The sequence below is a fragment of the Leptonychotes weddellii genome, chromosome 6, assembly GCF_054177405.1.
Source record: "Leptonychotes weddellii isolate Sample4059 chromosome 6, ASM5417740v2, whole genome shotgun sequence".
Taxonomy (NCBI): domain Eukaryota; kingdom Metazoa; phylum Chordata; class Mammalia; order Carnivora; family Phocidae; genus Leptonychotes; species Leptonychotes weddellii.
This window is the reverse complement of record NC_138374.1, coordinates 4821811-4848821: the sequence shown is the minus strand read 5'-3', so window position 1 is coordinate 4848821 and position 27011 is coordinate 4821811. Positions and strand designations below refer to the sequence as shown.

Below are 27011 nucleotides of genomic sequence, written 5' to 3'. Positions count from 1 at the left end.
GTGGGGATGGACGCAAGTAGAGTTGGACCCGGACAGGTTTGCCAGAAGACCTTCCCAGCCTATTGGGTTCGAGGAGGTTGGTATGTAGTCTTTACACTGGATGTGGCCTTGTGGTTCAGGTCAGCATGTCAAGACCTACTGGGGGCAGATGTCATTTGTGAGTGTTGAGATTCTGTAGGAAAGACACTAGGCTTGGGGTGCTTCTGGGATTCATGTGTCCAGTGGGTCAGCATTTGGAACTGAATCATTTCCAGGCTGCCTTTGCTGACATGGGTAATTTTCTTGGGGCATTTCCCTTGGACTGGTTTGGTCTCGGGCTGCTCTCTGACAGCTCTGCATGTTCCTACCCGGACCGCAGGCCTTGACTCTTTGGAGCACTTCCCTTGTGCGTTTACGGGGCTGTTGGCTGAGAAGGTAAGGGAATCACGTGAGGGCCCCTGACATCCGTGAACACAAACATGGAGGGTCCTTCATGGTCCCCACAGGATAGCATCTCTCCACGTGCTATGTGTCTTGCTCCCTGGCCTCCGGTGATTCCCAACATTACAGCCGGGAGGGTGGGCCTGGCCTCTGTCTTGAAGATGCATAGCATGTCAGCACCTCACGCATTAAGTACTGATGACTCATTGTCAACAAGTGAAATCATATAATCACTGGACCAAACTCTTTCTGGAAAAACGGAGCTGCTGTTAGTCCTTTTCAGGGGATCAATCAAAATGGGATTTGAAAAAGCCTTAGCATGAGCTTCCTACATGCAGTTCCCTGGAAGTAGGTGGAACAGAAGGGTTTGTGCTATTTCTTCGTCCTTGTGGCTCCCGCCTGCACTCTTGGGCATCTATTACCGTGTGGTCCTTGGGGAAGTCTTCTAAGTGGGTCTCAGCATACTTGCAAGAACCATTTCAATGTTGCCTGCTCCATTTTTTTTTTTTTAAAAAAATTCAGGAAACAGCGCAAAACATGTTTTTATGTGTCATTAACGTAAGCCCTAAAATGTACAATCCTAAAAACAAGCTAAGGCTGTCTCATGTTCCAGAGCTCTGCTGTCTTCTCTCTCGTGCTCCACACTTTAAAGGGAACAGTGGTGGCTGGGCTGGTGTCACAAGCAGAGCGAGGGTGGTAAGAAGATACTGGAGTTAAATGGGATTTCCCAACTGGAAGAGACAATTAATAATTACATTTTGTCTTTACTCTCCTTTGTGTTTGTTGCCTTATTGTTCTTTAATTTTCTGAACATCCTTTTCTCTGATCCTATCTAAAAGACAAATGAAAACCTGGACGTTCTTTGGTCCTTATGTCCCCCCTCTTCTCCCCCACCCCCTCTTCTGTGCATGTGCCTCTTTTTTTTTTTTAATTTTTATTTTATTATGTTATGTTAGTTACCATACCGTACATCATTAGTTTTTGATGTAGTGTTCCATGATTCATTGTTTGCGTATATCACCCAGTGCTCCCTGCAGTATGTACCCTCCTTAATGCCCGTCATCGGACTAACCCATCCCCCGACCCCCCTCTCCTCTAAAACCCTCAGTTTGTTTCTCAGAATACATGGTTCATCTCTCCCTCCAATTTAACCCCCCTTCATTTCTCCCTTCCTTCTCCTAATGTCCTCCATGTTATTCCTTATGTTCCACAAATAAGTGAAACCATATGATAATTGACTTTCTCTGCTTGACCTATTTCACTTAGCATAATCTCCTCCAGTCCCATCCATGTTGATGTAAAAGTTGGGTATTCATCCTTCTGATGGCTGAGTAATATTCCATCGTATATATGGGCCACATCTTCTTTATCCATTCGTCTGTTGAAGGGCATCTCGGCTCTTTCCACAGTTTGGCTATTGCGGACATTGCTGCTATGAACATTGGGGTGCATATGGCCCTTTTTTTCCCTACATCTGTGTCTTTGGGGTAAATATCCAGTAGTGCAATTGCTGGGTCATAGGGTAGCTCTATTTTTAAATTTTTGAGGAACCTCCACACTGTTTTTCAAAGTGGCTGTATGAACTTGCATTCCCACCAACAGTGTAAGAGGGTTCTCCTTTCCCCACAGCCTCTCCAACATTTGTTGTTTCTTGCCTTGTCAATTTTTGCCATTCTGACTGGTGTAAGGTGGTATCTCAATGTGGTTTTGATTTGAATTTCCCTGATGGCTAATGATGATGAACATCTTTTCATGTGTCTGTAGCCATTTGTATGTCTTCTTTGGGGAAGTGTCTGTTCATGTGCCTCCTAAATGTGCCCTATGCGCCTTCCTGCCTGACTTTGTGTACAGGTTTCCCATTCTTTGGTTTCCTGCCCCATGTGAGAAATTACTGTTCCTCTTGCCAGCACATGAAGGCACTGCCCCCCTGGAGGAGGCCTCCCTGACTCTAATCTCCAGGCTCAGGGCTCGTTCCCCATGGCTCCCCCCCTTCACATGCCCGTGCATTAGCGCAGGGGTCTGGTAGGCCAGAGAGAGGCTGTCGCTCCTCTCCTGTATCTGTGTTATGTCATAAGAACAAGTACCTTGTCCTGAGCATCTAATGAGGCCCAGGCCTTCGAACTTAACCATGTAGGAGTATTGTACCCCAAACCTGTGAGTAGCTAGTGCCGTGTGTCCATGTCAGAGATGAGGAATCTGAGACTCAGAGCTAACGTGAGCTGCTCAAGATGTCCCTGCTAGGAAGGGAGGAGACCTGCAACTCCGATAACCTCTTTCCAGAATCTGAGTCCTGAGCTTTCTGCAAACTGTCTCTGCAGGTGTGAGCCTACCGGAAAGTTGTCCCAGAGTGAGCAAAGATCAAGTGGGGAATTTAGTGGGTTATGACTCGGCTGAGCTCAGAAACCTTTATTTATGAGGCATATGGGAGCAGAACGAAACCATGCTTTGGTCCTCCTGGGAAAAAATAAGAGTAGCTGTAATTCAAATAATTTTTGTTGTAACTAATATTTCTTTAAAAGTTGTAAGTCAGTGAATTGATAGTTCAGCACAGGAAACTAGTCAAAGCCCCAGCTGGTGTGTTTGTGTTTATATCTATCTGCACACTAGGGGATGTATATGTCAATGTGTTTATATATGTTTGTGGATTGTTACTGTATATTTACAAGGAGACAGACACACACATAGATGTGTGCATGCCTGCTTGTGTGTAAAGTATTTACAGAGGAGGATAAGTGATTTCCTCATATCCGGCCATCTGACCCCCTCCAGATGTCAGTTTCACATTTGGAAGAAAGTAAATATAACATGCTTGAAAACAATGTAACATGCTAGGAAAACAAGCTTCTAGCAAATAGAGTTGTATCTTGGTGGGTCTCCTGCTGACTGGCAGCCCCATGTCCCCTGCAGACTGCAGAGAGATCCTGCTTCCCATGATGACGGATCAGCTCAAGTACCATCTGGAGAGACAGGAAGACCTGGAGGCCTGTTGCCACCTGCTCAGCAACATCCTGGAGGTTCTGTACAGGAAGGACGTGGTGAGTAATGGCTGTGCTTACTCAGGCTGTCTTCGCGCACCCGGCAGCAGGGGTCCCCCTATAATCCCCACGAGCCCCTGCCTCACTGCACAAAGGCACATTTAACTCGTTTAAAGTTAATTTTTTTTTTTTTTAAGATTTTTATTTATTTATTTGACAGAGAGAGAGATAGCGAGAGCAGGAACACAAGCAGGGGGAGTGGGAAAGGGAGAAGCAGGCCTCCCGCCGAACAGGGAGCCCGATGTGGGACTCGATCCCAGGACCCTGGGATCATGACCTGAGCCGAAGGCAGACGCTTAACGACTGAGCCACCCAGGCGCCCTAAAGTTAATTTTTAACTTGTTTAATTTTTAACTTTGTTTAAAGTTAACAAAGGCACAAAGGACTCGTTTAAAAAGAAATGACCTTAATTTTAAGGGTTAGCCTCTCTCTCTCTGTTGAGTGGTACCCTTCAATGGTTCTTATTTCTGTATAAAGTGAGATACTAATATTAAAATGTGTATTCTTCTAAGTTAAAAATCTTTAAGTTTTTCCCCTGACTGAATCAGGTGAATGCCTCTCCAAGACAGATTTTGATCCTTAAGGTCAGAAAATGGCTTTGATATTAAAAAGTAGAAATAAACAAATGGAGGCTAATTATCTATATTCTTTTTGTCAATTCTTATTTTAAAGTAATGTATGCACAGAGTTTTTGGGTTTTTTTTTGTTTTTGTTTTTAAGTTGTTGGTGCTTCTGAGAGTTTTGAGAAGAATGGCTCTCTGCCTCCTTTCCCACCTTCCTCTCCCCACAAGTAATTTCCTTCTGTGCTTTTTTAGCTTTTTTTCTCTTTTTAAATGGTATTTCCTTTTGTATTTGTAAATTGTATGCCTCGTCCACTGATCTTTTTTCTTAATCAGAAGTTGGTGCAAGTGCATATGGAAAATCTGACCCTATGGCTTCCCATCCCCAACACTACCCTCCCCCGCCCAATACACATTTGTGTACCCGTGCACACATCCTCCTGATTCTCGGGGTGTGTCTGGAAAGGCATATAGGTCCTTGTCCATCCATCTGTGCCTCCAGCAGGAGACAGATGGGCCAAGTTTTTAAGGTCAGCAGGGCTTAATCTGTGCTCTCCCCCACATGACCTCTGGACACCTTCCCAGTCAACACATGCACTTACCTGTCCTGCCCACTTCCTTCCTGCATGGGCTCATGCTCTCAGAGCCTCATTAGTGCCATTGAAGAAAGAGATCAGATGAAATCACTTCATAGCAAGGGTGTCTATAACTTCTGGGGGAGTTGCCTTTGAAAGGTTTTAGAAGCCTTGATCCAACAGCCAGCCTCCAGCGGCCCCATTCCAGGGCCTTCCCCTTTCTTAAAGGGGAGAAGGTTGGGAGTGAAGAAGCTTGTATGGCCCAGCCTCGTCGTGGAGGTGGTGCCTGCCCGAGCCTTGTATGTGAGCACCTAGGGGACATATCTAAACAACTTACAAGTGCATGATGAAGAATCAAGAATCCCATCACACACAAAATAACAGAGCAAATTTCTACTGATGGAAAAAAGTCTGTGGCACACTATGATAATTTTAGGTAGTGTGCTAAAATAAATACATTGTATTCTACGTGATTGTTGGTGCGGAATAATCTGTGGTTTGCTCTCTGCCTGCTTCCCATTTACAGATGGACAAGTGTCTCTAGAAAACTAATTGGTGGGCTAATCACGGATTATAAACATTATATTGTTTAAACAGATTTGTTTTATTTTTAAGGTTTGCTTAAATTAAATTACTATGATTATATAACAAATTACCATTAATGGACTATAATTAATAAGATGCCTTGTGTTTTCTTTGTGAAGGCTTTTGCCTTTGACAAGGGCCATTCTTCGTCTCGTTAAGGGTTATAATTGATTTACTTTTTACAGGGTAAATGGATTCAGAGACAACCGCCAAGGCTTGCATGCTAATGATTGTCTTAGGTGTTGGTTTTCACTGGTGTGTCTTCCTTCAGGGGCCAACTCAGAGGCATGTCCAGATAATCATGGAGAAACTTCTCCGGACAGTCAACCGAACCGTCATTTCCATGGGACGGGATTCCGAACTCATTGTAAGTGCTCAGTGACGTGTGCTTGGGTGTGTGATGGTGGCCAAGACCATCCTTCTCAGGCATGTCACTTACTCTCAGGCCCGAAAATCCACCTGGTCCTTTTCCAGCTGCCTTTTGACGGTAAGCTACTTTCACTGCATTGTAACAAGCCACTGACATGCATTTATATACAGTCCGGTTTATAGAACAGGCTGATTTTTCTATGATTCTAGAAGCAAGTGTCCAAGTTGAAGGGTCAGCAAAACAACATTTTGGAGACAGAAACATTTGATTCTAGTTTACTTGTCATTTACTTCTAGCAAAGGATATGTATTTTCTTCTAAGTCTTTATTCTCCTGGTGGTTTCTTGCTACATATTTACATTTAAGATGCCATTAATAAAATTTTATGAAGGATCTTAAAGAGTAATTGAGGTGCTCCAACCCAGCTATTTTATTGTCTACTCTGATATATTGTAGATGTTTCTCTTCTACAGATGACTGAGGTATGCAATTGCATCTGTGATTTTTTTTCTCAAGAAAGTTTTAATAATAATTTAGACAGTTTTTCAAGTTTTGTATTATGGGATCCCCCCCCCAGCCCCCCGCCAGATTTTAGCATTCTCCTTCCCAATCATTATTCTTAAGTTTGGTTTCTTAGGCAAAAGATGCACACATAGGTCCCTTTTATTTCCCCTCATTTCTAGAACACGTTATCATTTCACTAAGTTTGGTTGATGGCATTTCAAAAAAAATAATTTTTCAAATCCAGGAACAAAACATCCAGTTAAAGAGTTTTCATTGGCAACCAGACTAGATACATTGGTCTTCCTTGTGTGACCATAGTTCTTTCTGCTTATCCTGGGAGGGGACAAGTAAGGTGACATACATGACTGTCCAGGCAGCAAGCCAAGAACATAGGTAGCATTGGATCTGTTTGGTTTCTGTGGCTGGCATGAGTAAAGGATGCGGTTTTGGGTGAAGTCACAGTTGGGTAGCAGAGAAGTGGGACAATTGCTGTCTTAGTATGTTTCCATCCAGTAAAACAGCCTACTTTATGCTTCAGAGTTTCAACATGTGTTACGTTCAGATTTCCCTTTTTAAGGTATGTCTCATTTAGGTTTGGACAATCACATGTATAAATTAGGAAATAAAACATTTCCCTGTATGTTGGCTTTATTTGCAGTGGACTTTTCCATTATTCTGCAGTAGTAGATTTGTCTACCTTATCCTGTTCTTTTCTCTAATCTTTTTTTTTTTTTTTTTAAAGATTTTATTTATTTATTTATTTGAGAGAGAGAGAGCAGGAGAGGGGGGAGGGTCTGAGGGAGAAGCAGACTCCCTGACGAGCAGGGAGCCCGATGTGGGACTCGATCCCGGGACTCCAGGATCATGATCTGAGCCGAAGGCAGTCGCTTAACCAACTGAGCCACCCAGGCGCCCCTCTTTTCTCTAATCTTAACACCTTTGTATAGGTGGGTGGAGACGGGGCCCCATGGATTAAGATTGAGGTGACTCCAGGATCACCCCTGTGGGCTGGTGCTCCTGCCTTCCTGGGGCTGTGCCGTGGGTGTCCTTGGAACACTCTCATGTTGTGGACCTCTGAGGGGCCCTGAGGTGGGATGGGTGATGTGTGGCTTGAAGTTAAACCAAGTTCAACTGGTTGAACTGTTGGAATGGGCTGGATTACAGAGGTGGGAGTGACATGATGGTACTGTGGGGTTACAGGGAGTGAGTGATGGGCAGATGGGGGTGGTGGCCAGGGTCGGGGCCAGTGAACTGAAGAGATAGTTCTAGGGTTAGGGGCCTGACCCTAGCAGGGTGTTCACTTGGGCCATCCCCTGCTGGCAAGCAGTTAAGCTGGGATGAGGAGGACAAGAAGGAGCTCATAGAAGTTTGGATGGTGCTTGGAATGTGGAGAGATTGTAAGGTGCTTTCAATCAATGGATCTAGCGAAGGTTGAACAGAGCAGGTGGAGTGTGATGTCTTCTCTCAGACCATGTGGTTCCGGATGCCTTTGGGAAAGTTCTCATCTCGGGCATGATGCCCATAATGGTGATCATGATAGCAGCACGTTACTGACACTTAATTTCTGTGCCGGCCACTGTGTAACGAGTGGGAAGATTCTCATTTGATTCTCAACTTTACCGTGCTTATGTGACTGCAGAAAATGTCCTACAGAGACATAAGAAATAGTTCTAGATCTCACAGATGGCATGGAAACTGTGATTTGGCACCCTGGTTTGGTGCCAGAGCTGGTTTCCCTAGTCTTTTCTGTAAGACTGATACTGGTTTTGCTCATCTCCGTGGTGTCCAGGAGGTATCGAAGGGGACTGTGAATTGCTCCTAGGTCTTCATCCTCGGTAGGGAGACAGCTGACCAGCGAAGTAAGCAAGCACCTTTCCTTTTAGCCCCTTTCAGTCATTTCCATGGGCCACACGCTAGAATCCCCTGGAGGTAGAAGGGAGGGTCGGTTGCCCCTTTCCTGAAGGGCTTGAAGGACCCCTCAGGAGTTCCTGAGGAAGAGCCCATGCATGTTCTAAGAATGGGGGATGACAGTGAGAACCCTCACTCAGTCTTAGCCAGCTGGGGATCTGTTCCTATTGAGCAGTCAGCAAGGGTTCAAGGCCTTGTCTGGGAACAGGGGTGCAGAGCAAACCACTCACGTCCAGGCCCATTCCCCACCATCCTGTCTTTCTCCTACAGGAGTCTTTAGAAGCAGGAAGGGGATTTAGGCCCTAAGCTGACTCTTCCCAATTCCAGCATCTTTAATATCTATAAAAAGAGTCTGGAGATTCCTTTTGTGAAACCAACGAGGCCGTCATGGAAAGAATCTCAAAAGACAAAATAGATTCTGAATAAGCTGTAATTACTCAATGAGCAACAACAGCATCAGGATATTTTCATGAAGGACGATTACCTTTTAAAATGAGTTCTTTGGAAGACTCTTTAAGTCATCAAGGAACCATGAGCCCTTGTGATGTCCACAGAGTGGGAAGACGGAAATGCTGTCCTGCTCTGTGTACTTGACCTTGCTTTTTTGATTTGCTCGGATGCATTAGCTTCTTAATGTCATCTGTGAATTTAGATTAGAGGAAGATCTGGGGAGAAAAATATCCTTGACAGGGTGGACAAAAAACTCAGTCAGTGGACCTTTTAGAGTAGAGGAAGAGCAGAGAATGGTTTCCAGACCTGTCGTGGGTACACTGTAATATTCCAGTGTATCACAGAGATTTCAGTCCCTGTGTGTTTGCTACTCGTTTTTGCATAAGTGGAATGTCAATGGTGTAACTGTAAATCAGCTTAAGGTTTCTAAGTAATCACTGGAAATGGATTTAAAAATTAAAGTGATTAAAGAAGTGTTGAATAATTATGCTTCGTGTAATGATTTATTCCACGATACTGTCAACAATAATACCTGGAATGTGGCCTTGTTTCCATTGGAATGTTATTAGTTGGGAATGCTGTCGTGGGCTGACAGTTTTCCCATCTATTTATGTATGGAACTGAGAAATGAGGGACTTCCCATGTCACTGGAGAATCTGTGACATACAGTGTGAGCCTTTTTAAAAAAAAAGTATTGGAGAGAGAGTGTAGGGGGAGGGGGAGGGGCAGAGGGTTAAGCAGACTCCCTGCTGAGCAGGGAGCCCAGTGTGGGACTCGATCCCAAGACCCTGGGATCATGACCTGAGCCGAAGGCAGACACTTAACCAACTGAGCCACCCAGGTGCCCTGAGCCTTTTCTTTTATCTGTGTCTGTGGTGTTTCCTAAACACTGTACAGTTGATTGTGTATTGTTTGTTATAGTTCATTTTATACCTTTCAGCATTCTGTGTGAAATGAGCTATTGGAATTCATCTCATGCATAGGATAAAAATGTGCCATAATCCTAAGTATCGTACTTTTTTAACAAATAAAATTGCATCTGGCAAGTACAGAATCGTAGATCTTGTAGATGCCTGAAAGAGGCCCTGACCCAGAAGCCTTGGGGTCACCTTGCTGCAGAATTGAGATGCCATTTTATCTTTATTCCATTGGGGTCTGATACTGTAGGATAATTGAGTGACATGCTTAGTTTTATTTTTTTTAAAGATTTTATTTGTTTATTCATGAGAGACAGAGAGAGAGAGGCAGAGGCAGAGGGAGAAGCAGGCTCCCCGTGGAGCAGGGAGCCCGATGCGGGACTCGATCCCAGGACCCTGGAATCATGACCTGAGCTGAAGGCAGACGCTTAACCGACTGAGCCACCCAGGCATCCCATGCTTAGTTTTATATTGTCCAATTTCAGATTTTATTTTTCTCTTTCTTTTTGGAAGTTTCTGAGGCCCTCAGTGTCAGGCAGTGTTCCTCGTCGTGGTATATGGGTCTAAGCCGTGCTGGGTTAGGTGCTCTTGTTTGTGGACCGGCGCCCTGACCAGCCTTTTGCTGGGTGACTGGTACCCACCCCCCACCTTGCACCTCCCCCCATTCACGTGTGTCTTTGCTGGAATACAGCACTGTACACACCGCTGGGTTGAGAGAAGACCAGAGGAGTCATCCACAGGGCTGTTGCCTCCCCCTGTGATATTAGGTGCTTTTGCTTCTTGCTGGTGATCAGATTTACACACTGTTCATGGGTCCTTTAAAAATGTAATCGAGTGAGAAGAAGGACCTTTAAAGACTTTTCTATGGCCTGGATACCCACCAGAAGACTGGCAATTGCTAATTCACTTAAATGAAACTGTGGGCCTTTTCTAAGGAAAGAGTCCCTTGCAAAATGCACCCGGAGGCCTTAGGAATGGGGAAAATGGTGCCTGGATCGTCTCTCTGCTCTTGTGACCAGCACACCTCCTGAGTCACTATACTCCCTGGTGGAAGTTATTCTGTCTCCTGCTCTGAGCACCAACTGGGGGTGGGACACGGACGGGCCCGGGTTGTGTTTCATCGTGAGATCGGCATCGCTGGTCAGGGAGATGCTGTTAGTGAGAACCCACTGCTTTCTTTGAGCCTCGGTAATTTATAAGGATCTGGCCTGTTTCTGCACTTGGAAAAGAGTGTCCTAGAACTGGCCTCCCAGTGAAGAGAGCCCTTTTACCAAGACTCCTGACCCAGTATTTTCACCAAGATGTGTTTCGTCCCTATGCATGAACATTCATTTTTGCGATGTTTGTTCTAAAGGAGTTAAGGTATGAATGTCGTTCTTAAAAAATTCTGTTCTTCATCTTCATTTGCAAAAGAAAGTAATACGTTATAAAAGTTCCAAGTGGATGGTACCTCTCTCTTCTATACGAGTGTCATAAAAAATGTCTCTCATGGTACGTTTGCCAATAAATCTACCTTGAAGACTTGTGGCTTTCAGAAAAGCATAGCCTGACGTGCGTGCGCGTGGGAGCTGTGATGGCTTTATGTATATTCATTTTTATTTGGTATCGGTACAGCAATTCTTCCTGGCTTTCTCACATTTCTAGTGTTTTCTTTTTTTTTTTTTTTAAGATTTTATTTATCTATTTGACAGAGAAAGACACAGCGAGAGAGGGAACACAAACGGGGAGTGGGAGAGGGAGAAGCAGACTCCCTGCCGAGCAGGGAGCCCGATGCGGGACTCGATCCCGGGACTCCAGGATCATGACCTGAGCCGAAGGCAGCCGCTCAACCGACTGAGCCACCCAGGCGCCCTCTAGTGTTTTCTCGAGGTTGGTCCCTGACTGTGGATTTACCGCAGAGGAAGGAACACCATGTCACTGCCTGGGTAAAATATTCCATGCAGTCCTTGCATATTCATACTGAACCACAAAGGTATCTTCAGCTAATTATCAAGCTACTTAAAAGGCAGTATGCTGCTCTCACGTGACCTTCTCATCTGCCAAAATGTATGCTGCACATGATCGCATGATTAGTTAGCACCACGCCACAACATAGAACGCTCTGAGTCCTATAGCTCTTCCAGTAAATAAATTGGTCACACACTTATCTCAGACCAAATGTGCCAGTGATAGAGCTTTTCTAGATGAAAGGAGATGTGTCCGTATGGAAAGCGGCTGCTGAAATCTTTAGGTGACCCTGCACCAACAAAACTGCCTCGCTTAGTAATCAAGTCAGATTTTACTCGCTGATAAAAGTGCTCCGGAAGGGTCAGTCCTCTGGTGGTGGGCTTCATAAAGGAGCCGTGCTCTTCCAGGTGGCGTGGAGTGGACACGCTCACGACCTGGTTGGCTCTTCTCCGAAAGGCACAAAGCAGGCACTCTGATTTGATGGTGCGTCATCTGAGTTGTAATCCATGACTGTGTTCCTCACCCTGCCCACGTCCTATGCCCTTTGCGAATTAGGAAGGTTTTTCCACACCTCGATTTCCTCCCCATTTACACTCTGCTGGGGTTGGGGGAGGGCCTGAGATCCGAGGAGCAGATGCAGAGGCCCTGGGACCCCTCCTTGGAGGCCAGTCACAAACCAGTCACTAGGAAAGTACCCACGAGGGAATGCCCTTTGCTGTGTCTGCTTTGTCGATGCAGCACCTGTAGGTGGCTCAGAGTGAGCAGGGACTGGGACCTGGAGGATTTTTCCCCAGATGCCCCAGGCTGGCGCACTGGGTCTTCCTCCACACCCTGCACACGGGTTACACCCATCTCTTCTTTTCCCTGGTGAGCGTGTGAGGGCAGCAGAGCCTCTGTCTCAGCTTCAGTGGTCCCACCATCCTGGCAGGTGGACTCTGTTAGTGCAGACAGCAGGGAAGGGGGTGGGGACCTCTCTGCTCCCAGGCTTCCAGGCGGACCTCTCCCTTGGGAGAGGGCACGAGTATTGGGTTGGTCTCTGCTGGAGGGACAGGGTGCTCAGCCCAGCTGGGGTGTCGATCTTTCACTCACCCTCCCTTCCTCCCCCAAAGAAGAAGAAAAGAAGGAGGTGGCCAATCCCCTGGGGCTGGGATCTGCTTGGTGGATGATTTAGAGAAAAGCTGTCTCCATGGGGCCATTACAGGATTTGGCTTGGAAACACTTATGAGTTCACTTGTCTCCTTGAGGTTCTTTAAAAATTACACGAGTTAGCTAGATCCTGCTGTGAGCTTGTATTGTGCTTAGTGCCCTGTTCTCCTGGTGGCTGAAGCCTCTGCCAGCGTCCGGGGTCTCGTAAGTACCGTCTGAGCTGCATTTCAGCGCTGCCCCCTCCAGCCAGGCCAGATGAGCCGGCGGCCGCCTGACCATCATTTCCTCTCCTGAAGACTGGAGGAAGTTCTTTTTAGCCCCAGTATCCTTCCTTTATTATTACTTTCTTAGATTACTTGTATTTCCCCAAATTATCGAGACCGTGAAATAAATAAGTTTAAGAGCCACACAAAATATTACCTTTGATTTTTTATTTAAAAATTAATAAAGAACTTAGTGACAAGTATAATAATTTAATCTCTATACGTAATGCCATGTGTACATATACATACGAGGGAACACTGTACTTTTTACCTTGGTTTTGTATCAAAGTTTTTACTTAAATCTTTCTAAGAGAAGAATCGGCATCTGTTCGTGACACATTGCAATTAAATTATGAAATGATTTTGGAAAATATTTTTTTTCTATTCTGAAGATACTTTTAGTTTTAAATAGGAATTAGTTTATCTTCAGTTTCCTTTTTGAATCTGAAAAAAAAAATTCGGTTTTTTTTTTTTGGGGGGGGGTCTAGACTGCTTTCAAACAATGATGTCATTCTTTTACTAGGATGCCCTCTTGTTGAGACAGATTTATAGCACTAATTAGAAAGCTGCTAACACCCTTATTTCAATTCACCAGGATAGTCGGGATTCTTAAAACACAAGAGGATATAACTTGTTGCAAACATTTTTATAACTTTAGTTAAAAACAGTATAAAATACATTAAACACATTTTTTTTTTTGAATTTTTGTCTACATGAAACAATTGCACTTCCTTCATGGTACAGGATTAACATGTCTGTCCTTTTCCTTGCACAAAAATATTTCTCAGTTCTGCTTACTGATAAGGATTTCTATCCTCACGTAGTGCTTCCACAAAAGATGTGTGTTTTTCTTTTAATTAAAGCCTACATCTGCAGTTTAGCATGAGTAGTCCCCAAAGAATGCTTACAGGATACACTCTTCATTTTTATCAATTCCAGGTCTGATGTCTGATCACTAAGTCCTTGTAGAATTGAAACACATAGAACTAAAATAGATTTGCTGTTGAGTGAGGAGGAAAACGCACAGCAAAAAATAGCTCTGATGTGAAAAATGCGGGTAGAGATCCTTTTACCAAGGGTAGCCACTTCGCTTTTGGCATCGAATCAGTGAGGTGTCCATGTCAGCATGAGATTAGATGTGAAACTTTTGGACAGAAACTTGAAGACTAGGTTTTCTTGTATGTTGACAAACTATTCAAAATTTAAGTTGTACAAAAACAGGCAAAATAAGATTCTCTACTTCCTATCGTGAAAAGCAGAAAATTGACAGACTGAGTCATTTGTAGACGAGGGGCTTTTGATTTCTATAAAAAGATACTTGGAAAGGTGCAAAAGAATGAGTGGAAAAATAAAGGAACTAAGATTTATATTGCAATGTGTAATCAAAAGAGAACTCTCAGTGTCACTGTTTATTTAAAAAATACCTAGAAACATTTGATTCACAGCTTTCCCCTAGGTATGTCATTGAGTACAACTGACTAATAGGTTAGATGTAGGTGACATTAAGTTTGTTTGTTGGTAGCAGCTAAACTAAACACGCGGTTTCTCTTTGAGATGGTCCGGTCTTCCACGGTGGTTACAGAGCAGAATGAATTGTATGAAACGTCTGGCTGCGCTTTTGGTGATGAACAGTGTCTCAAGGACTGATCCACGGAAACACTTTCCAGTGGCAGAGAACACCTGTGATTTATTGGTGACTGTATTATCCATTGTGTATCTCTGTGTGTGTTTTCAAATTCTTCCCAGAATTTATCATTTGGCCTTTGGGTACCAAAAGATTAAAAATGAGATCTAAGAAAGCTTAGTGTCCAATAGCTCTGACCCTGTCAACTTCAGTGATTAAAGGCATGTCCTGACTTTGGGCAACTCCTGGCTGCTGGCCATATGGAAAGTGAGCAGTAAACATGTTGCAGGTCTGGAGATGAAGAGAATGCTAAGTTTGAGGTGTCAGTGTGACACTGAGATGTGGTCACTTGGCTTAGCGCTATAGCATATGAAGGCAAATACACATATAGTCACATTTTAGAGAGTATGGTCTCCGACCACTTGAAAAAATTGTGCTTTCTCCAGAATTTGATGTGCTGAAAATGGCACTCGCCCCCTGCTTATTTGCAAAATTAAACATAAAAATGAAGTCCTTTGCAAACATAAGGCTTGCTTTTTCTTCTCATTATTTAAAAAAAAGAAAAGAGAAAGTAAAGGCTTGAAAATAATTATGAGTTTTAGCTGTGTACAGAGTGACAGCCCACCGTGTCGCAGGCTGATAACACACTTGCCGATCTGGGGTGGGGCTGGGGTCATAGAATTTTTTACTTCTCATCTTTGACTACCTAAGCTTCATTTCAGAATTTACATCCCACATCCGTGAACGGCAAAGAACACCGGGCAAGGTATGACGTTTACTACCTTGCTTCTGGTCATTATCTGTTGGTACAAAGGCCTTTTTGGTAAGCAGGGTGGGAAGTGGGAGGTGCCCGAGCCAGCCACGGCTCACTCGATCCTATTCGTTTTGGAAAAGGATTTACTTAACTCCAGTGGGTTTTAAAGACGGCCTTTAGGCTCCACACACCATGAGTTTTAAAGAAACCAGAGTTTCCATCTTCCGTGCTTTTTAGATTCGGGTTTGGATTTTTGTTTGGGAGTAGCGGAGTAGGGCTCCTGAGAGTAAGGCGAAGGTGCAACCTGAGTCTCCTCAAAAGGATGGAGTTTCTTCAGAACTGGCTGGAGCTTGTCTTCTTGCTGCTTAAAGTCCAGCTCCACACTGGGAAGAAGAGAGAGGGGAGAATTTAGTGCTTGATCTTTCATATATAAAGATCCCCCTTAGTGACAGCAAAATGTGGTGACATCCTACCAGGGTGGTGATCGGTTTGCGTTATATGTATTGTGTAATTTTATGGCTCGGTAGTAAGCAGTCGGCTCTGATCTATTTTAGCTCTGTGTCCCTGGGAACTGTCTCAGATAGGTTCATTTTCTTCGAAAATCACTTACCTGTTTTTGCGGGGAGCCTTTGAAGTTTTATTAACGTACTCAGCTGGTGTCAGGGTATGTCATGTGTTTGTTGTAATGAGAAAGGCGACATCCACATAACCCTTTTGCTTGTCCGTAGACTGCACACGTGCTTCACAGAATAAACAGGGAACCAGAAGTGTGGGTGTTCAGGGGCTATCCTAGCACATACAGAGCAGGGGTTTGAAAGCCCTGTGCCCATGCACCTTTTCACAAGATCAGAGAAATCCATGGATCTCACCTCAGATGGTCGTGGCGTAACATGACCTTGGCTTCTGTTCTCCTTATGAAATCTCATTGCCTACCAACATGGTCAGAGCCACGATATCCAGCCTCGGAGAAAACAGTGTGTTGATGGAGTCAACGCCATTGAACGTCACTCAGTGGTGATCAAGGACCGTTTTTCAGGCAAGAACAGGTGTTTGGTGAAAATAACCCAAAATTGTGATTATATTGCTGAAGCCAAAGTGTGCAGACGTGTAGCCATGAGGAAGGACCTTTGACAGTAGTGACGATGTTTGTGTTAGACTGATAGGATTCAGGGCAGTTTTCTCTTAAGAAATTTATCCACAGAATACTGCGGCCTGCCTGGGGTCCTTCCTTCCCTTCATGGCTTTGGGAAGCCCATTGTAGATCTCCTAACTAACTAACTTCTAGGGGGTTCCCTTGGCCTTGGGGAAGGGATGCCCTGGTCCAGTGACACTTTTCTGTCATGGCAGTGATGAGCCTTGCCCCCCTTCTCACTGTCCCTGTACCCCGATTATTTGAACATGGGCGCTGCGTCACGCCAGGCTTCTGGAGAATTCCATCCTGTGCTCCTTCCATGTCTGGTCTGGAGGCCGACCAAATGTCAGTAGATTTCAGTAAAGGCTCAGCGATGATGATAATACATGAGCTCATAACATTTTATATCCAGTAGAGCCGTAAACCATTTATAAACGTGAAATCCTATTGATTTAGAGAACCATTAATCCTAGCCAAATTTTGACATTTTGGAAAGACAAAACAGCAAGGCTGTACTATCCGGAGTTTTAAAAACAAGTTCAAGACCCATCTAATGGACCATTTTATGTTTTAAATGCACTGTTCCATTTTTCTTACCATCGAAGACTATAATAGTACTGGAAAAATTAAAAATATTGTCAGGGAAGTTTATGGCTAGTTAACCCCTGCTCCCAAAACAAGAATTATTTTTTCCCTTCATTTCAGAGGGCCTTTTTGAGTACGCTGCAGTTTATAGGAGGCAGAACGAAACCTCGTGAGCTCGTGCCTTGCTAATCTAGAACGCGTGATGATGAAGGCATGGTTCCCCTTAAGGGCAGCTGTGGAAAGTGGCAATCTGCTTTTATGAACCATGAGCACAGTTATGTGCTGTGGTAGGAAGAATAGGGACCAACATCCTGCCTTTTCCTCTTGTTGTTGCGGGGGCCGTGTGGGCTTGGGCAAGTCCCTGCCTGACAGTCTCCCTGAATTATGGTGAGGATTTCCAACCCCCCTCTCCCCCGCAAAGACAAATCAGTGAAAAAGTTTCCTAAACTCGTAAGAGGCAATTCAGATATCATGTAATCCTTATTAACTGTTGATCACTCATTTTATCGTGGGAAACAGAGCTACCAATGACAAAGATACCTATGGAAGAATTCTTCAGCTTGGACCTTTCACAAGGAAAACGAGGACCTTGCAGTTGAGTTTGTGAGATACTGTGGTATCCAACATGGTATGTTAGGTTCAAAGGGGTAATTTTATCAGGTGCTTGGTTAATACTGAAAGCATGCTCTCCAGATCATAACCACTTCAACGGTCCCAGATAGGTTTTGAGTTATTAGATTGGCAGGCGGGTGCTCGCGTTTCCTAGGCTAACAGTACAATTCTGGGTACCTGTAATTATTGAATTCCCGTTAAGCCGCTACATTGGGAGTCCTGTTATTAACCAATTTATCACACTGCGGAACCATGTAATCACAGATTAATCTAATCTGAGTTCTTGTTAACAAAATGACTCGACTCTGTCAAGTTGATTCCTGTTTGCCCTCTGCCATTACTGAGAAGCTGCCCTCAGGAGCTGGAGTATGAGCAGGCTTCGTATGGAGGGAGTGTGTGTGGCCCCCGAGTGCTGGGGCATCTGCCTGTGGAATGGTGTGCCCTGGCTGGCAGACACATGGTGTGTATCCCTGCGTACACGGTTTTCCTCTGGGGTGCCTTGTTGTGGAAGGAACACACCAAGTCACCGGGTTGATCTGAAGCAGACAACTCGCCGGAGAGGGCAGTGTCTGAAGGTTAGTCGTCTGGCCAACTCTGGCTGACACAGAGCAGAGGACTCCTTAGTCTTAGCCAAGTGGCCAGAAGAAAGCAGCACCTGCTGTCCTGGCTAGAGCAGAGGACCTGGACAGAAGCCACCGATGGACACAGGGCACTGGGACTCTGCGCACAGACCCCTGTGCCTGTGAGTTATCCAGATCGTGCCTGGGGTGGGGGGGCTGCCTGGGGGAGAGGTACTGCCCTCATCAGCGCCAGGACTGATACCTAGTGACACCAGGTGTGGTGACGGGGCCCCGCAGGCTGCCCGGTGGACGGTGTGCTGTGGGAGTGGTCACCATTGCTCTGGTCTTCATGGCTTTTACTTTCTCCCTGCCCGAAACACATGACCTTGCTCCTGGCATGGCTGGCCACTCCTCGTCCCTCTGTCCCCCAGGTACACATTACCTCCTCATTCTCTAGCCATTCTGACAGGTCACCTACCACCGCTCCTTTCTTTTCTCCTTCTCTGTCCTCACCATGAATAATTGCTTATTTGTTTCTGTATTATGTTGCCTTTAACCCCCAGATGTAGGTGCCAGGACTAGGGGGGATGCTGTCCCATCCCCATTCCCAGGACCTACAGCAGGAGCTGGATCCTGGTAGTTGACTGTGTAGTATTTACTGAATTAAACAAATGAGCACAGAGCCTTAAAAGACAAATTCACCTTGGCTTTAGTCTCAGTTGCCCTGGGCTGCTCTATCTGGGTCAGCGCCGTGGCCCGTGCCCCCATCTCCTCTCACACTGAGCCCACTCCTTGCCCAGTCAAACAGGGCTTCTCTTGGAAGAAGCTGGTGGGCCCACTCCAGGTGGAATCTCCACCTCCATTCTATCAGAACTTAAGAAGATGGTGAAACATTTTCTGCAAAGCACACAAGATCTTCTTGGAGCTTGGTCCCTGCACTTCTACTTCCCTTTTTCTGGAAGAGTCTGCAGTAAGATCTTGGAAAGAATGGATGGGGTCAGTAGGGTGCTCATGAGTGGCCAGGAGTTCCCGTGCTCTGCTCCAGGGAACTCAGGAGTAGCATTTTATTCCTGTGGGCTGGAGGAGGGCCTGGGCCTGAGTTGGAGACCCTGATGGTGTCTTCCACTCTGTCAGAGGTGACCCTCCTCCACTGTGCAGTTCAGTCCTGCTTCCCCAGAGCAGTCCCAGGTCAGAGACTTACCCCTGGTGGAACGAGCACATGAGAATGTTTGTATTCCAAGTCTGGGTTGTAGACCTTATCATGGTCATTTAGGACTCTGTTGGGGGTTTAAACAGCTCCCTGGACCCTCTGGGGCCTGTGTGCCCGGCAAAACACACGAGACAGGAGGCTGCTGGTGGCGCCACCCATCTCCTGCAGGCTGGGTCTGGTGTTTGTGAAGTGCTGTCCTGGGGAGATGCACACCATGCTGAATGCTATTTGTCAGGAGGAAAGCAGTCTGGAAAAAGTCCTGACTCTTGAGTTTCAAAGCATGAACGTGAAAGGGCTGGAGCCAGGCCAGGCTGACCCACGCTAGGTGTTCTCTGAACAAAACATAGGCTACAGCTTGTGCTGGGTGAGACTCAGTGCCCAGAAGTACCAGGGCTGTGTATGAGACCTGAGTCCCCAGGAGCTCCTGTTACATTTACCTCGACATCTCTCCTTTCCCTGCCTGCATCCCCTTCTCCGTCAGATGGCTGAGCCATGTGACCAAATGCTTTGCGTTGAGACCATCACGTGACCTGACGGTGTGCCATGGTGCTGTTGCAAAACCCTTTTCCGTGCTCCACGTGACTCAACTGTGATAAACGATTAAAGCTGTAGATTCAATTCCTTTGGTTAGTCTTTTTCTCTTAAAAATGGGAGTTTTAAGTATGGGGACTTTTCTTGCAAAATTATTGTTCTGTACATTTCCAAAGAAATAAAAGTCTGTCCTAAATCTCAAGCTGCTTCGTCAGTTGGCACACAAGCTTTGTTCTCTTCCCGGAGACTCTGCTAGGCTTTGTAGTAACACCTCTCCCCCCCACTCCCTGTGCTTTTGCAGAGGAGCGTGGTTGTAGCTTCTCCAGTCGGAGCTCAGCTCGGCTGATGCTCCTATAAATACTTGGACCTTGCCACAGTTTCTTTAGCACGCTGTCGCCAACTCATCAAGTTAATTTAAGGGGAATGTAGTTAAAACATCCCTTTCTTCAGTCCTCTGTGTGTAGCCGTTAGGAGTTAAAAGCAAGTGAGTTTGGCTCCCAAGCACTTGTGTTTTCTGGAGTGGAGGAAAACCTGAAATCTCGGATGTCTCCGTCCTCGGCAGTGTCGGGGGGCTCCGCAGACTGCAGAGCAGAAGCATCTGTTTTTAATTCTCCCTGAATTAGATCACCCAGTTCCCCTGGTGCGCTCTGTGGCTCTGACTGACTCACGCTCTGCCACTGTGGATAAATCATCTCACCTATGGGGACCTGAGCTTGCTGGGTCGTGAAACAATGGTGGAGATGCGCTCTCACCCCACATTTCCCTGCACTCTCTCGAGCGCAGGGAAATGCAGCACGTTGGGGGATGTGATGGCTCTTGCTGTGTAGATCTGGATGGGACAGGCTGTGTTTCCCAAAGTGCAGTGCTCTATGTCTAGGGCTAGAATCTGGCCGGCTCCATGTCAGCACCATGGACAACTCCAGCATTGTTCATAGGGAACCTGAGGTTAGGCTCTGAGTTTCAGGCTGGCTGTCTCCCTTGTGAGCTGGGTGAATTTAGGCAAGTCTCTTCCTCCTGGGCCTTGGTTTCTGTACATGTCCCTAGCCCTGACTCCAGGTAGTTAAAGAACCAGGACCCAAAATATCCATCATATTCTCCCAAATGCATCTCCACTTGAATATCTGAGGGGCACCATACATCCAGCTTGTTCTAAATCATATCTTTCCTCCAGCCTTCTGCTCTGTCCTTCCAAATACAGCCTACGGCCGGCATTCATCCAGGTGGCCAAGCCGTGCACCTTGGCCTTAAGCTCCACTAGTCCTTTCTGCTTGGTCCCACCAGCTGGGTCAGTGGATTTGCCCTCAGCAGGCTCCACCGTCCTTCCTCTTGGGCCACTTTCCACTACCCTTGTTGAAACTTTCAGAAGTTTTCCCTCTGACCACTGAAACAGCCAAGCAGCAGGCTTGCTTTCTCCCTCTCTCCCTCCTCTATCTCCCCCCTCAACTCCCCTTCATTCTCTCCCACTCCTTCTCCCCCCTTCTCCCCCTCCCTCTCTCCCCCACTCTCTCCCCTCCCCCCTCATTCCACACCTCCATCTCTCCCCTCCCTAATCCATTTCCCAGTTACCTTCCAGAGTCACCTTCAGAAATCCTGAAACCCCTTGGCAAAGTCTCTGTTCATCCTTCAGCCTAGCTACATGTCACCTCTTCTTTCTGTGGAATTTCCAGAATAACCACATCTGCCCCACCCTCTGTCCTGTCCAAAATCCCCCAGCACAGGTTGCCCCTCAGGCATGGTTGTCTCCACATCTTTACTAAAGCAAGTCTGTCTCACATTGGATTGTAGCTCTTTTTTCTCATGACTATGAACTCATTGAGGGATGGACCCTATTTAATTCATTTTATGTCCAAGGTGCATTTAGTCCAGTGTCAGGCTTAGAACCTGCTTTGTTACTGAATTGAAGTAAACGGATGAACTGAACCCAAATCCCCTCACTTCTAATCTCTGCAGAATGCTGCTGTTCTATTTTTTATTTTAAATTTATAATTTATCCTCAAAATGAATATATGTATGTAAAATATGCCTGTGTGTTATATACCTATATTATATATTATCTGTGGATCCCATTCCAGTAGTTTCAAATATTAATAATTTGTACTATCAGCTTTTAACACTTTGAACATAGAAATGATTTATCATAACTTTGGATCCTTCTCTCACCGTTATTTCACATAGCAGGTACATAATTCAAGTTTATAGAATCACTATAAGATGTAAAATACCAGAAATAGATGAGTATTCAATAATATTATACCCAAACTTAAGATCTGTCCCCCTTTCCTGGTATGCTATGGCACGGAAATTATGATTACAGTTATAAAAACCAAAACACTAGCCTATTATCCTAGCTATAATTATACTAGGATAACCAAAGCTATTGTTACTGACTTTTCTAAATGGTTATTTATCCTGGCCATACTGGAGAACAGTCCTCTTCCCTTGGTGCTTGGCTAAGCTCCGTCCTTGATCTACATCTTATCGTTGAGTTCCTCTGGAGTACAAATACTGATCTGGCACCCAGTCCTCATCCAAGTGCCTGAGTTATGGACTGGCCAGATGCACCAGGATCAAGGAACCACGTGTTAGCTTCCCATAAATGGTGCCACAGAGAGGTCAAAGTGCAAAGACTCTAGCTCTATTTAAAACCTCTACCCATAATAATTTATCAAGTAGGAAAGGGACCAGATCACTAACAAGAGTGTCACATGTGCATTAGGCATATCTTATGCCATACTCCTAGCAAGCCACAGAGATCATACATTGTAATTACAAGGGAATGATAATTATTATTATTTTATTATTTTTTTAAAGATTTTATTTTATTTGAGAGAGAGAGAATGAGAGAGAGCAAGCACATGAGAGGGGGGAGGGTCAGAGGGAGAAGCAGACTCCCCGCCGAGCAGGGAGCCCGATGCGGGACTCGATCCAGGGACTCCAGGATCATGACCTGAGCCAAAGGCAGTCGCTTAACCAACTGAGCCACCCAGGCGCCCGGGAATGATAATTATTAAATGTAGCCTGCCACTATGCTGCTGTCCCTGGACTCACTGAAGAGCATGAGTTTTTTTGTTTTGTTTTTAAATTTTTGGGCAGGAAGTACATTGTAACTGCAGTTAAAAGGAGAAAACACACAATTCTCCAAAATTGGTTGTAGTGAGTCTGGCAGGTGCGCGATAGAATACCATGTTAGGTTACTGAGGGGTGGACAACAACTTGGCCGTCACCTCATTCGCTCTTATCATTTTGAGGATGGGCACTTGTCTGCCCAGAGAGGCAAATGATTTCCTTGGGTTACGGTGCTGGGGTAGTATGCAAAGTAGCTGACCCCCTGAGCCACCAACCCAGGACTCGAGTCCTAGATGCTCCAAGGAGCTCTCCCTCGAATCTGATCTGAGCTGAGGAATACCATCTGCCCTGACAGAAAACAGTGAAAGTCTCATCACACAGACCAGAAAACCATTAGCTTTTTGTACATGTCCTCTGGTGTCACCAGTGATCATCTAAATCCCAGGCTCCCCATTCTACTCCCAGGGATACTATGTGTAAGAGAGGAGCTTTTTCAGGGCACCTGGGTGGTTCAGTCGGTTAAGCGTCTGCCTTCGGCTCAGTCACGATCCCAGGGTCCTCGAATCGTGTCCCACATCGGGCTCCCTTCTCCCTCTGCCTTTGCCCCTCCCCCCTACTCGTGCGCTTGCACACGCGCTCTCTCTCGCTTTCTCTCAAATAAATAGAATCTTAAAAAAAAAAAAAAAAAGGAGGAGCTCTTTTAAAATGGCAGACAGGAGAGTCCTTCATGCGGCCCTAGCAACCACCACCTTCTCTAGTCACCACGTTCCCTGTGGAATTTCAAATGATCTAACTAAGGGCATTGTGATAGGGACCGGGTCCTGCATCTGGCCCCTGAAAAGAAAATCTGTATTCATGTAAAAATGAATCACATCCATTCTCTCTTGATATTGACAGAACAGCCTCGTCTCAATGGTTTTGGACATCGGTGAATGCCTGCTTAACTATTACCTCTGGGCATAAGCAAAAGGGAGGGTTGTTAAGAGGAGGGTCATCAGTGTAATCAACCTTTCTCTGCTAAGTATGTTTTAACTAATTGCGTTACAAACAATATGTTGAGATGAATAATCAGTTTTTAGTTTTCCAGCATCTAACACGTATCAGAGTTACATGTTAGAACTAAGGTATTACTATTATAAAAGCCTAAATCCTTATATATTGGGGAAAAATAAATAATATATATTTAAAATTCTTATAGAATAGAAAAAACTTGGATTGTTGGCTTTGGGAATTTTCAAGGGGAATTCTGAGGTCTGTTAAATCTTTTGTTCTTTCAATTTACTTTATTAAAAAAATGCTTCCTTATGCCAGAGTCACTACGTAAGGTATCATCCTGGGACTCCTTTCTGTCATCTTCCTCCCCCTCCCAACCCATCATTCACCGTAAATACTAAGAACAGAGCACTAAATATTAGACAAAAGGCTAATTTCCTCCACATCAGTTCATGTTGTTGAAGAACTTAATATGCACAAGTGGCGGTAATTAGAGCAGGACTGGAAAGAGTACTTCCACTAAGAGATAATCACTATAGGACAAAGGCTGCAGAGATCCCACTCCAAGCGGGCTCTGGACAGGCTAGACTTGGCACCATTTCTGCATACAAATGCAATTACCTCTCTTAACAATAAGACTTCATTAGTCGTGAGTCTTTCAATGCTGGTGGCTCTCCTGATCCTGCGTCACCCTCTCCAGCTCTTTGCAGTTTGTGCAGTATACCAGAATCGCTAAAATTTCCACGCACCATTTTATCTGGAGTCTTTGCGTCCTTATATTTTGTGCTCTTATTGGCAATGCAGTGAATTACCAAGGATGATTTGAGAAAATGCCACCCATTGATTCTGTGAATTCCTCCTTCCATCTCATAGAAGGGTCATTGGCTTATCTTCCCCGAAATCCTCCAGTCATTTTGGAAATGAACGTGCGAATTTAGGAACTTCCTACTGGATGAGCAGTCAGAGATTGCGAGGTACTAGAAAGTTCCCACCTGCTGTAAAGATGAGTGTACACGTGCAGGGAGGCATTCCCTTCCACCTTCCAGCCTGTTATTTCCCAGGAGTCCCACTGAAAATGCTTGCTGCAGAAATGCATGTAAGCACCACATGGAAACGGCTTGGGTATTTCATCAAAATGGTTGTTTGAAGTCCTGCCCATGCTTGACCATCAGTGGATCATATCAGATGACAAAAACAGGACATAGTCAACATGGCCTTCTGCAAGATCCCTCCCTCAGTGGTGCTGAAAACAAAGCAGACCCTCAGCATTCCTGTCCATCCAGATTCCTGCCCCCTTCCTGGTCCACCACATAATGAGTGTCCCTGGAGGCCAGCTGTGTGGTGGCCTTGATGTGGAAATGGGGCAGGTGTGGGCAGTGTCCTTCTGGGGGGCACAGCAGCCTCAGGTCTTCTAACGGTGGAAATTAGAACACTTAGAGGAGAGTTCTAAATTCTGGTAAAGATTCTATTTAATGAATGTGAATCAGCATCACTATTGCCTTTCAAATCTTGCTTTCATTCCCACAAGCCTTTGAATGAAGGCTGGCACATGCTATTTTCATAAAAATGTACAAATTTGAATTCATGCCATTTTGTTGGTGGTATTTTACAAATTAACCACTTCAGTAAAGGAGGGAAATGGTGTATTTCATTGTTCCTTTCTGAAACACAGTCTGAACAAAAGGTGAATCATCAGTAGTGTGACTCATCAGATTCGTCTGACAAGAGAATTAACCAAGATAGGTTGGGTACAAAGGATTTGAACTACTTATGAGCAAAGATTATATTAGTAATTTATCCTTAAAACATTGTCTGAAATAATTACAGCATATTGTGACAGGAAATATGGATGATTAGCCAGAAAAGTTTTAACTAACGAAAACTGAAACTTGTATCTCTTTTAATCTTTTTTCATGCTGAGATGGTCTTTAATTAGAATTTCACAATTGGTCCAGATCACAATGTAAGGGATGTTATCTTAGGAAAAAATGTAATCATGTCAACCACCTCAGAATTCCCAGTTCCGGGAAATACTACTTTTGATGTTTGCGGTTTCAGTGGACGAGGGAGCAGGGCAATCGATTCGCTGCCCAGGAACAGTCGTTCGGCTCTGCATAAATCGATTTGCCGATGCAGGAACGGATGGTACTTGGTTGAGAAATGCCTTGTGCCTGGCCTCACTCTTCCCTCCGTGTCTACTTTCTGTGGACGCTCAGTCTCGCTCCTGCAGTGAATCACTTGTAAATGAGAGTCAGCGAGCTTTCAGAGCTGGAAGGGCCCTATCTGATCCCTTCCTGCTGCCCCACGTGACGTTGGAAGTGTAGTGGACACCCCGCCAAAGAGAGAGAGTGGGGAGAGTGGGGTACGGCCCCAACCTCTGGGGCGCCTGGCTCTGGCAGGCTGATGTTGCCGACCTCTGGCTTGTGGTGCTGGCAGCCTTTTCCCCTGAAATTGCTTCAAGACCTTTTGTCCTTTTGAGGTTTCTTCCAAGTCCTGCGTATTTCCACAACAGACTTACATTTTATGGAGAAACAGGTACTGCTCCCTGTAGCAATGACCTATTTATCACAGGACCGTGCTGATAAAACTGCCGGCAGCCGGGTCTTGAACACGGCACCTTGGCATCTCCCTGGGCTAAGGGTTACTGGAAATACAGTGGATTCTTACGCTGCTCAGAGAGGGTATTTGGGTTTGGAGTGAAAAGCAGTGTGTACACGCAAGACAGGGGGGGTCAGATTCATTGACCTCCAGGGGCTCTCTGCCTGCCAGCGAACAGGTATGACGAATTGCAACGTGTCGATAGGGCAGCTGTGATGGCCCCTTGTGCGCTCCCAGTTTCTGCGATGCCCACAGTATTTTGGGATTTAAAAACTTCTTGATTTGGGGACTCCTTTAACCTGTTCAGTCTCGAGGTACTCGAGGCATCCCATGGGAAAGACCAAGAACAGGGGCTGAGAGGGTGGTATGGGGACTCCTAGGAATAGCCCTGAAGTCTAGGATGCAGCCTCTGCTATCCGAGAGCGTGGGTGCCAGAGTCACCCTTGGAACCAGCTGCAAGGATCATGACCTTGAGCTAACCTGCCCTTGGTGACGGGACCCTCCCTCTGTAGAGCTGTGTGCGGGAATTAAAGGAGGACTTGCTTGCGTGTTTCCTCGGTGAGAAGAAATGGACCTAAGTCATAAAGCCTCTGAAATCTGGACACTTCCTTTGGCTTGCTTCTGAGATGCTGGGGCTGCCCACGTACACTGCTGCAGGTCCCCCAAA

The 27011-nt window shown here is 45.4% G+C and overlaps 2 protein-coding genes across 3 annotated transcripts in view; one reads left to right on the top strand and one right to left on the bottom strand.

Annotated features, from left to right (window-relative positions):
• Positions 1-27011, top strand: part of DOCK1 (dedicator of cytokinesis 1) — a 414563-nt gene that overhangs the window by 107082 nt on the left and 280470 nt on the right. Inside the window, exons 14-15 of the mRNA XM_081823034.1 lie at positions 3328-3455; positions 5447-5542. Of these exons, the coding sequence (XP_081679160.1) occupies positions 3328-3455; positions 5447-5542 (224 nt within the window). The remainder of the gene's footprint in view (positions 1-3327; positions 3456-5446; positions 5543-27011) is intronic.
• INSYN2A (inhibitory synaptic factor 2A) overlaps positions 12853-27011 on the bottom strand; it is a 39457-nt gene continuing 25298 nt past the window's right edge. For both annotated transcript variants that reach the window (XM_006737563.3, XM_081823305.1), the window contains one exon: positions 12853-15440. In XM_006737563.3, the coding sequence (XP_006737626.2) occupies positions 15257-15440 (184 nt within the window). In that variant the 3' untranslated portion in view covers positions 12853-15256. The remainder of the gene's footprint in view (positions 15441-27011) is intronic.